The 12,236-nt window shown below is 39.5% G+C and overlaps 1 protein-coding gene across 6 annotated transcripts in view; it reads left to right on the forward strand.

Moving 5' to 3' along the window:
- The window catches only part of LOC127412391 (nuclear factor 1 B-type), a 128,378-nt gene that overhangs the window by 98,346 nt on the left and 17,796 nt on the right, over positions 1–12,236 (forward strand). For 5 of the 6 annotated variants that reach the window (XM_051648735.1, XM_051648725.1, XM_051648708.1 and 2 more), the window contains exon 11: positions 9,434–9,513. The exons of the other annotated variant lie outside the window; for it this stretch is intronic. In XM_051648735.1, the coding sequence (XP_051504695.1) occupies positions 9,434–9,513 (80 nt within the window). The remainder of the gene's footprint in view (positions 1–9,433; positions 9,514–12,236) is intronic. 6 annotated transcript variants of the gene reach the window in all.

Raw genomic sequence — 12,236 nt, forward strand, 5'->3', positions numbered from 1 at the left:
TTGCAGTAATGGCAAGCTTCACTTTTATTGCTCTCTGGTTTGGCATAGTTAGATGGGGCCAAAGAAAATGTACAGCTCACCACCAGGGACAATGCTTCAGGCTGCCTTATTTAAAAAACATGGGACTACTTTCTTCATTAAGAATTATTTTATGAAGATACCTAAGGGGATGCTAGATGAATGAATTGATGATCAGATTTAATGAAGGAAGTGATATATTGATAAAAGAGAGAGATCAATGGATGCATAGAGTGATTCAGTGCGTGAGCTTGATGAATGAGTCCACGGATAGACGGATGGATGTTCATTATAAGCAGGCATCACATGCAGGCACCGCAGCTGCTGTAGTCTCTAATACCAACCCATTCGCTTAATGCCTTTTGTCTTAGCTGTAGTTGGGAGAAGGATCAGATGAAGACAGGATGATATATCAACCATCCATCATGTTTATATGAGCCAGAGCTTTTGTTTGTCCTCTAAAGTAAGATTTGTAAAGCAGTGCCTGACCCACGTTAACCTGTGGCCATTGAGCCAGCGCTTTCGTTTTACGTTAATATGATCGGTGAAAAAAGAGTTTGTGCAATACTCAAAGCAATTGTCTAAGAAGACAAATCATACAGTAGTATTAGGTCAACGGACAATGTTATTTTTATTCAACCAAAATGCTAACTCAGAACGAGCTACTGTAAGAGTACACTGTAAACCCTAATAAGTTAGCAGAAGTTACATTAATTTTCAAGCTAATAAATTCACAAGTTTAAGTTAATAGGACTTTCAGATTTTAGTTTTGTACTACACATGCATGTTAATTGCTCAACTTGAAATATCGAGAAAGCTAACTTATACATTTTGATGGCACTTATCTTTAAATTTAACTTTTTGACTGAACTTAAAATTAACAAGTAATCTCAATCTAAATACTTCAAGTAGAGAAAACCTAGCTAGTACTAGCTAGAATAAGCTAGTACAGTGAATGCATGCTGATTGGTGATACTATGCTTTGATTAGCATAGCCATAGCTCAATGATAGATCATTCATAACTTGTACCAGTCCTCAACCTAAGCTCATGCTCCACTATTCACCAAAATGGTAACCCTCAAATCTCCAAAATAACAGAAACTCTTCTTAATAACACAAAAAATATACATAATCACTTCGCCTGTTTGTCCCATAGCAAATGTTTTAATCTCATTTAATTTACAAGAACCATCTATAGACTTGTGGCCCCTATGTGAGATGTTGAAACGTTACTGCTTGTGATTTGTGGCTCGAGTCCTTCATATAATATGCTTGTTGTCTGTTGTTGCTGTATGTTCAAGCGCTGTATGATATGATGCTCAGACTCTGAAGTGGCAGCTTCGGGATGGCGGCCATTAAAGTAATAGACAGTTTCCTGTGTGATAAGCCATAAAGACAGTTCATCCAGAGTGCAGACATTGTGGAATACAGCTGAGGCCATGGCCTTTACAGTATGTTTATTGTTAAACAGAAAAAGAATTCCCAGTATGCTTCAGTGGTCAACTGATATAGGTTTTTTTTTTTTCTTTTTGTGCTCAGGGTGCATGGTGGCCAATGGTAAATATAAAGCCCATATATAAAACATAGTTTAATGATGACAAATAAAGTTTTCTTATATTAAATGAATGCTTATTTTAGACAATATTTACTCAAAATTAAGTAAAAAAAAAAAAGAAAATGAAAACAGAAAACTTTATTCAGTGAGACATAGTGGTTGATGATATGGGTTTTTAAATGGCTAATGCCAACACTGCTATCCAGAGAGCAGAGTGGCCAATGTAATAGCGATATATACAGTGTTGGGTATTAATGGACTACATGTAATCTGGACTGTGTATTCATAATACACAAATCAAGTACTTGTAATTAGATTACATAACATTTTTAGTGTAATCAGATTTGTTAATTTTTATGGACTACATGATTACATATGGATTGCATTATCTATCAATCTTGACTTTAAAGAAGTGTTCAAGGATTGACAAATAGCAAATTGCTGTTTGATTTCATATTTACTAATGTTAAATTGATTTTCACTAAAACATGCAACAAGTAATCCAAAAGCAACCCAATAGTAATCAGATAAGATTACCTGAAAAGTGTCATTTAAAAGATTACATTACTGATTACATTTTTAGTTGTGTAATTTGTAATCAGTACCAGATTACATATCAGAAGTAAATAAGTAATCCACCCTACAGTGTGAATCTATCTATATATATAAATGCAATTTAACGATAGAAAATGAGATGAATTATTAAAAGAACTTATTTTACACAGTATTTAGTCAAACTTACCTAAAAGTTTTGGAAACAGAAAACTGTGCAATATTAGCCTACAGTAATTGTCGTTAGATTATGAAATTGATGCAAGAGAGGGATAATACTTCTGTTAATCTGTTAAAAGGGTTATTGGGCAATCCCAATAATCTTAAAATAACTTGATATATGCCGATTAATTTAGATTAAGTCTATTTGTTTAGGTTATAGAAAGAAATTAATGCACAATGTATGAAAGTAGCAGATAAATTTGATGATTTTATGCAATACATTTTATCTTGTAAAAAATGCCCAAAGATGAATTGAAAATCTTAATGAGTGCAGTCGATGAAATATCACATGCTTAATCTAATGATTTTATGGTATAATATTTATAGTGCTAGATAAACATCAGCCAGACAGAAAACCAGTCAGACCAATGATAGACAGATGTCCTCATAGTATACAATTCAAAATGGCTCTGTTGTTAAATCAAGTTCATTCACAACTTATTCCTAATCAAAACACACAGGGGAGAATGACAGATGAGCATTCATGCACACCACTAACCGAACAGCACCTGGTCTAGCCTGATACCCCAGTGTAATGTGTTTGTGAAAACACCAGTGAGAGGAAGATTTCATTAGCTGCTTTCCCCAAGAACTCTTCCCTTCCTCTTTCAGTTTCTATTCTCTCTCCCCTCTCTCTCTCCTTGAACCATGATCTGTGTTTCACAATCTTATTTGGTTTTATCTAATGCTAACATGCTAAAGCAGCCCCCTCCCACAGCTGTGAAGGTGCAAGAGTTGCTGTAGTGTACCTCTATGATCTGGCTGTGCTAGTGACAGATGGCACACATGTGCAGCCTGGGCCAGGAATGAGCAGCTAACCGTTGACCTCAAGTTTGCGGCTGGGGTCATGCTGTTATTTATTTGATACAGAGATAACATGTGGCATTAAGCTCTTCTCAATATGACACATGAGCAGTGCAGCCATATAGCATATGTTTTTAAATAATCTCTGAAATAGTCACACACTTCAGCTTTAACTAAATCTGTAGACACCCCTCTTGTTGCCCTTCTGAAAACTGGTAACCTTATCAACTTAGGAGACATGCAGTACACACATTGAGGATCTTATCAGCACATATTGTACGAGTGTGTGTTTTTTCAATGTGTGAGGTCGACCAAAACAGGATGAAGGAATGTGCACTACCAAAACAGTGTGATAGCTGACCTCCACTTTGCCCCATTGCCATTGTTTTCTGGCTTCAGGTCACTCAAGAACACATACACATTTGCACACACACACACATACTGTCACACTCACTGGTGGAGTTTGTTAATGCAGGGTTGGTAATACTGACGGAGGTGGATATCTGCACACAGCAGTGTGAAAATATCTCAAATACTTCACTATTACTCACTCTTTAGAGCACGTTCAGCTGAACTCAACTTCACATAGTTTATTTTTCACTGGAAATATTCTTCTAATAGTCACAGTAGTCTCTAGAGACCTGATGTAAGAATATAACATGCAGTACTGTTTAAAGCAGTTAAAGTCGTTTAAATACAGCGAAGCTTGCCTTTTAAAAAGTATTTAGCTACACTTCAAAATATTATCAAAATGTAGTTAACTACATTCAAGCTATTTAAGGGTGCAATTTCTTTATAAACACACCGATGAGCCAAAACATAATGACCACCTGCCTAATACGCTGTTGGTCCTCCGTGTGCCACCAAAACAGCACCAACCCACCGAGGCATGGAATCTATAAGACCCCTGAAGTTGTCCTGTGGTATCTGGCATCAAGACATTAGCAGCAGATCCTTCATGTCCTGTAAGTTGCGAGGTGGAGCCACCATGGATCGGACTTGTTGGTCCAGCACATCTCACAGATGCTCAGTCAGATTGAGATCTGGGGAATTTGGAGGACAGGGCAACACCTTGAACTCTTCATCATGTTCCTCAAACCATTCCCGAACAATGTGTGCAGTGTGGCAGGGTGAATTATCCTTCTGAAAGAGGCCACTGCCAGCAGGGAATACCATTGCTATGAAGTGGTGTACCTGGTCTGCAACAATGTTTTGGTAGGTGGCACATGTCAAATTGACGTCCACATGAATGGTCGGGCCCAGGTTTTCCCAGCAGGACATTGCCAGAGTATTACACTCCCTCTACCGTCTTGAAGTCTTCCCACAATGCATCCTGGTGCCATCACTTCCCAGGTAAACAGCACACACGTACATGGCCGTCCATGTAATGTAAAAGAAAATGGGACTCATCGGATCAGGCAAACTTCTTCCACTGCTTTATGGTCCAGTTCCAACACCCACGTGCCCATTGTAGGCACTTTCGACGGTGGAAAGGGGTCATCGACGGGCACTCTGACCGGTCTGTAGCTACACAGCCCCATACGCAGCAGGGTGTGATGCACTGTGTGTTGTGACACATTCCTCCCGTATCCATCATCAAAATATTCACAGTAGACCTTCTGTTGGTTCGGACCAGACAGGATAGCCTCCGTTGCCCGCACACATCGATGAGCCTTGGGCACCCAACACCCTGTTGCCGGTTTGTCCCTCCTCGGACCCCTGTCGGTAGGTACTCGCCACTGGTGAATGTGCGCACCCCACAAGCCTTGCCGTTTCAGAGATGCTCTGAACCAGTTGTCTGGCCATAACAATTTGGCCCTTGTCAAAGTCGCTCAGGTCTTTACTTCTGCCCATTTCTCCTGCATTTAACACGTTGACTACAAGAACTGATTGTTCGCTTACCATCTAATCTACCAAGACCTTGACATGTGGCCTTGTTAGCAGATGATCAATGTTATTCACTTCACCTGTGAGTGGTCATAATGTTTTGGCTCATCAGTGTATATAACTATCTGATGATTAAATTACAATGTAATCACAGCTGCTTTGTTCTAGCACCAAAACAATAAGGGGTTTTAAATGAATGTATCACTATTATGGTGAATACAATATGACATTAAAAACAGTAATGTAGCCTTTTGTAATGCTACACTGCTACTTGTTGGAAAAAGCATTTTTTTTTACTGGAAAAACTACAATTATTATAAAAACCGTTAGACTACAACTGATGTAACAACGTTAAAGAGGATGTGCTGTCCTAATTTGGAAGCGCTCTTTATTAACTGTAAGCCTTTCTACTCGCCGCAGGGGTTTTCCTCGTTTATTCTGGTGAGTGTGTACATCGCGCCAAATGCGTGTTTGAACACAGCACTGCAACAGCTGGCTGATCAGATCACAGACATGGAACAACAATACCCGGACTCAGTTATTATTATTCTTGGGGATTTTAACATAGCAAATCTCACATGTGAACTGCCCAAATACAAACAGCACATCACATGCCCCACCAGAGACAGGAACATACTGGATCATTGTTACACAACAATAAAGGATGCATATCGCTCTGTCCCTAGAGCAGCTTTGGGACTCTCTGATCACTGTCTGGTTCATCTTCTTCCATCCTAGAGGCAGAAATTAAAATCAGCCAAGCCAGTAGTAAGGACTGTAAAGAGATGGACCAATGAAGCAGAGCGGGAACTACAAGCCTGCTTCGATTGCATGGATTGGAGTGTTTTGAGGCTGCAGCCATAGACCTGGACGAGCTCACAGATACTGTTACATCATATATCAGTTTCTGTGAGGATATGTGCATTCCTGCTAGGACTTATTTAAAGTTCAACGACGGCAAACCGTGGTTTACAGCAGAGCTCAGGCAGCTTCGTCAAGCCAAAGAGGATGCTCACAGGGGTGGGGATAAAGTCTTGTACAATCAGGCCAGGAACACACTGAACAGGTAAATCAGAGTGGCTAAAAGGAGATACTCTGAGAAGCTGAAAAACAAGTTTTCAGCTAACGACCCTGCATCAGTGTGGAGTGGCGTGAAACAACTCACAAATTACAGGACTCCTACCCCCAACCCTGTAGGGAACCAACAACTGGCTGACAACCTGAATGTGTTCTACTGCAGATTTGAAAGGCCCAATCTCACACCCCACACCCACTCTGACCTTCACTTCACACAAACACCAACACCACCTGCAACCCCCCCTCCTGCTACTCAACCTGCACTTAAGATCTGTGAAGATGATGTGAGCCGCGTCTTTCGGAAAAAAAAAGACGAGGAAGGCTTCAGGCCCAGATGGCGTCTCACCAGCGTGTCTTCGATCCTGTGCTAACCAGCTGGCCCCCATCTTCAAACAGATCTTCAATAGATCACTGGAGCAGTGTGAAGTCCCATGCTGCTTCAAATGCTCAATCATTATTCCTGTCCCAAAGAAACCAAAAATCACAGGACTTAATGACTATAGACCTGTCCCCTGACGTCTGTGGTCATGAAATCATTTGAGAGACTGGTGTTGGCCCACCTGAAGAACATCACTGGACACTTTCTAGATCCCCTTCAATTTGTTTATCGAGCAAACAGGTCTGTGGATGATGCAGTCAACATAGGATTGCATCATATCCAGCAACATCTGGACAGACCAGGGACATATGCAAGGATACTTTTTGTGGACTTCAGTTCAGCTTTCAACACCATCATCCCAGCTATACTCCAGAATAAATTACACCAACTCTCTGTTCACATGTCTATCTGTCAGTGGATTACCAGCTTTCTGACAGACAGGCAGCAGCTTGTGAGACAGGAGAAACTCACTTCTAGCACCTGTACAATCAGCACTGGTGCCCCCAGGGATGTGTGCTCTCCGCACTTCTCTTCTCCCTCTACACCAATGACTGCATTGCCAAGGACCCCACCATTCTTAACAGCACTGTGGCAGCAGTGGAGTCATTCAGGTTCCTGGGCACTACCATCTCACAGGACCTTAATTGGGAGACCCACATTGACTCCATTGTGAAAAAGGCCCAGCAGAGGTTGTACTTCCTTCGCCAGTTAAGGAAGTTCAACCTGCCACAGGTGCTGCCGATACAGTTTTTCTCAGCAGTCATTTAGTCTGTCCTCTGCACTTCAATAACTGTCTGGTTTGGTTCAGCTACGAAATCAGACATCAGAAGACTACAAAGGACAGTTCGGACTGCTGAGAGGATTATTGGTTGCCCCCCCCCCCCCCTTCAAGAACTATACACTTTCAGAGTGAGGAAAAAGGCTGGAAAATCACTCTGGACCCCACTCACCCTGCCCACTACCTTTTTGAACTGTTGCCTTCTGGCCAGCGCTTCAGAGTTCTGAGCACCAGAACCGTCAGGCACAGGAACAGTTTTTTTCCCTCAGGCTATCCATCTCATGAACAGTTTAATTGCCCCATTGAGCAATAACTATGTGCAATACACAGTTTAGTCTTTTTTATATTTATCCAACACATCCAACCTCTTCTGCCATTTCATTCCTCTGAAAACAAATTTGCACTGTACATAACAGATTTGTATTTGCATTGTACATAACAGATTTTATTAGATTTGCACTACCCATGTGTATGTATGTATGTATGTATGTGTGTGTCTGTACGCATGTGTATAATTAGTTTTCTTTTTTATTATTATCTATGTCTTGCTGCTATTTTTGTATTGTTTTTGTATTGTTGTACACTGGAAGCTCCTGTCACCAAGACAAATTCCTTGTATGTGTAAGCATACTTGGCAATAAAGCTGATTCTGATTCTGATTCTGAAAGACAGAAAAAGTTAACTTAAAAGTTAAGCTTGTCATTTGGCTGCTATTAGTTAGTCACATCCTAACACTTGCTTATTTCTTTATTTATCCAGATAGCCAAAATTGAATGTTTTCAACATTACATAATCTTTAATGAACCTGGCTTGGAAAAATTTCTGATTGACTAGCTAAGAGTGTTTTCCTTTTATGCTTCTTTTCTTTTCTTCAGTTCTACACTTAACATGTAGGTAAAATGTTTTCCCTGCTTTTTCTGCTGGATCAATAGTATATATAATCTGATATACAGTCACAGCACCCATGTCAGGGCCAACAAGTTAGTCATGAAATTCCTGTAAGTTCCCGTTCAATGTTAGCACTTGTGTTTGTTTGCTTAATTTATATGGCTTTCACTCTGGGAAATTGGTATTTCAGCCACCCGAATCCCACCCGAGCACTAAAGCATCTTTGAAGTAAATATAGAAAATCAATTATTCACCTTGCTAGATTTATTGCGATGGAAATGGATTTGATTCGGGAGAGTACAGGTGCTTTCCAGAAATGGCTAAAACTATTGACAGAGAATAAGTGGCATTGAATATTCAGAGAGCGAATGTACCTGGTGAAAGCTTGTAAACAACTTGTGAGTCTGACCACATTTTTTCCACCATGCATTAGCAAAATGGAAAGTTCGACTCTGCATCAGGATTTGATTGCTTGTGGTACTGTAAACACGTTTTGTGTGTGTAGGGATATTATATTTGTTTGTGGATTACAGTACACATTTGTGCTTCTCACACTTTCATGCAGACAATTTGTTGCATACGTGTGTGACTGTGTAAATGTGACCATTTTTATTGTTTTTCCCACATTCACATTTACATTTCCAAAAACTGTGACCATGGACCAAATAATAGCAATTCGGCTCCATTGGCAATAATTAGTCTCACATAGAATGTTTAATGTTCTGCTTCAATGAAAACTGGCTGCTTTGATAGAATATCTAACAGCACTGAAGTGACCATACCAGACTGCATGCACCATTTGGAATGCATGTGCTTCCTCCTAGATGAATGACCTCCATGTAACCCAGACCCCATTATTGTATACTAACCTCTTCTTTTGCTTTCAGGACAGTTAATAATTAGACCATTAATGGTATTGCATGCCATTTATGACAACTGCCTTTTTTAAAAAAAATTTTTTTTTTACATTTTTATGGCAACTTTCTTCAATTTAAATGGAATTTAATTGTAATTTAAATTATGCCTTTTTCTAGGCCCAGAAACTGAACATAAGATTTAATCTGTAATCCAGAATTATTAATCCTTATCGTTAGTGGTGAGTTTATTTTATCTTGTATTTATGTAGTAATGAGTAATGATTAACATGAGATAAATGTAAGAATATGTGTGTTGAGTTGAGCTTAGGCTGCTTCAGGTCTTGTTGTATGCTAAATGTGTGTTAGTGCCATTGTGCTAGCCCAGTTGTCTGACTGAGAGGTGTTTGATTGACAGCTGAGGATTTGTGACTGGCCCGTGAATCAAAACATCAGGTCATATGGCTCAGAGGAGACTTTGGGGATTTCTTGGCCAAGGTAAACGTTTCCTTTATTTTTAACCCACCTCTCCATCAAGTATTACTGTGTACAACCTATATCTGCAATAGTCCAACACCCCCTCCAACCCAGTCCACGTCAAGCCCTATTTTACACTTATTGCAAAAAATACAGACATAATCAAAAGTGTATTTGTTTCATCACTCAATAATGGCTATATTTTTCATAAAAGTTAAAGATGTGCACACAACATGATAGAAGATTTGTGCTTCTTTTCATTTTGAATTCTAACTATATTTCCAAATCTTGGTCCACCTCCTTTGCCCTTCATTAAACTTTTGTTTCCAAAAATGTAGTAAGTGTAACATCACAAACCTTTTCAGGCTGTTGAATGACTTACCGTGCACATCTGGACGAGCAATCAAATTCATAGGAACTTCGCAGTGCCCATTATAATGACAGAATTCAGTAAAATAGTTCAGTAAAAATTTTAGTATTATGCTTAGTACAGCACACTTCCATATGAATGAAATGAACTTGTTCCAAGGTTTTGTCTGTAAGTATATATTGACAAGTAATGCCTTGGGCTGCCTCCCTTGACATTCTTGATCAGTTAGACCTCTGTAATGACTAAAAATAGCCCTATTTGACGATTTATTTATAAAGAAAATCAGACCATTTAATGGTTAACATCCTTATCTTCCTGAAAGAATGGCAGTTAGGAAGATGATTGGGAAAAAGCAGAACTCTTGCATTAGTGCAGCAGCATCTGTCTGAGGCTCACTGACGTTAGAGAGCTGCATATTTGCAAAGGTCACCACTAAGCTTGGGTTTTCATAGCTGAGGCAGTCAAGACTGTTTATTCTATTTAAATCACTCTCATCCTCCCCTCTGCATTAAAGCATTGCACTGTTTTATCAAAATATTCCCATAAATATTAGGCAGTGACAGACTGGAATTAAAATAGAAAGTAAGGTATGCATTTACATGAATGTTCTTGACAGGTGCTTTTTGCTTTTGTGATTAAATGTGTTATGCATCCAATGAGCAAAGCTAACATTTCTACTTTTCATAATTCTGAAGGGTTGAATGTCTTTACACTACAGTGCCTCCCTCAGCCACCAATACAATACAAAACAATGTGGTGCAACATTAAATGAATAGTTTAACCAAAAAAATGAAAATTCTGTCATAATTTACTGATCCTCACGTCATTATCAATGGGACTTTTTTCTGTGGAACACAAAAGAAAAAATGTTGAAGAATGAACTAGTTGATCTTTCCATGCAATAACAATGAATGGGGACTGGAGCATTCAAACTTTAAAAAGGATGCAAAAGCACATTACTATAAAAACAGTCAACAATATGACTGGGGTGCTTTATTCTAAGTCTTTTGAAGCCATATAATATCTTTGGGTGAGAAGCAGAGAGAAATTTAGCTGTCAACTTGAGAACGGCTGTGACTGGATCATTAAAGGGATAGTTCACCCAAAAATGAAAATTATTTCATCATTTACTCACCCTCATGCCATCCCAGATGTGTTTGGCTTTCTTTCTTTTGCTGAAGTCAGTGAGTTGAACTTGATCAGACTCTAAAGAATGATTTTTTCACAATTCGGACATCACTACTTTTCACATGAACTTTCAAGAACATATCAAGGAGAGCTAGAACGAATGTCAAGATTTTCAGTGAATAGCGACTTAAATTTCGGTCTGTTCCTCACACAAAGCTATTGCATGGCTTCAGAAGACCTGAAATATAGTGCACAAGTCATATGGACTATTTTTATATTGCTTTTGCACCCTTTTTAAAGTTTAAAATCTCTAGTCCCCATTCATTGTACTTGCATGGAAAGGAGCGACCAGTACAGTCTTGAAAATCTCTCCTTTTGTGTTCAATGGGAAAATGAAAGCTATATGAGTTTGGAATTACATGAGGGTAAGTAAACGATAGAAGTTTTAGATGAGCTATTCCTTCAAGTGTGTTTGGACAAATCTCAGCATGTGAATCATGCTTAGTGTGAGCTTTGTCCTTGAGCCATATCCTTCCTTTTCCTATAAAATGGCATCTCTACTCTCCTACACACTAAAAGTCTCTTGCTTACTCTCCACCTCTCTGCAGCGGGAGTGAGAAAGGCCTTGCTCAGCACTCCACCTCTCTGCAGTGTCTCTTTGGAGAGGCAGAGTAGCACTGAACACTCTCACTTCCTTCTGCAAGCATCAGGGTTACAGGCCCCTGCTTTCATTTCACCCCCTTCTCTGGCCTCCTAATAGACCACACGGAGTACAGGGAAAAAGTGTACCCCAGCAAGGACTTACACTGTACCATTTATCTTGCATTACATGTAGAGATTTTACAATCAACACTGAATAGAAAAACAGGCCTGCATTCATTGAAAAGTCAAACACAGGGGTTGTTAATTGCAAAAGACTCACTTATAGTTAACTAATTACTATGATTCTGCAAAAAAAAAAAATTGCAGACTGACTGAGAGAGAAGTGTTTTAGTGCGAACGTGATTAGAAACAAGGCAGTTGCAGCAGGACTAATGCAGGACTTCAGGTCATTGGCTTATGGAAATGTGGTTTGTTGCTTGCATGCACTAGCAAAGCTGCCTCGATGCAGTGTGATGCATGCCAGTCCACAGCTCAACCCAAATTTTATTGCAGCCAGACTTGCTTGTTGCCATCCTGCAGGAAATAGGTCAGCAATCCACTAAGATGGCGTTAGATAATCTAATTTAGCGTCTGATCCCAAAAC

The sequence above is a fragment of the Myxocyprinus asiaticus genome, chromosome 2 (assembly GCF_019703515.2).
Source record: "Myxocyprinus asiaticus isolate MX2 ecotype Aquarium Trade chromosome 2, UBuf_Myxa_2, whole genome shotgun sequence".
Classification (NCBI taxonomy): domain Eukaryota; kingdom Metazoa; phylum Chordata; class Actinopteri; order Cypriniformes; family Catostomidae; genus Myxocyprinus; species Myxocyprinus asiaticus.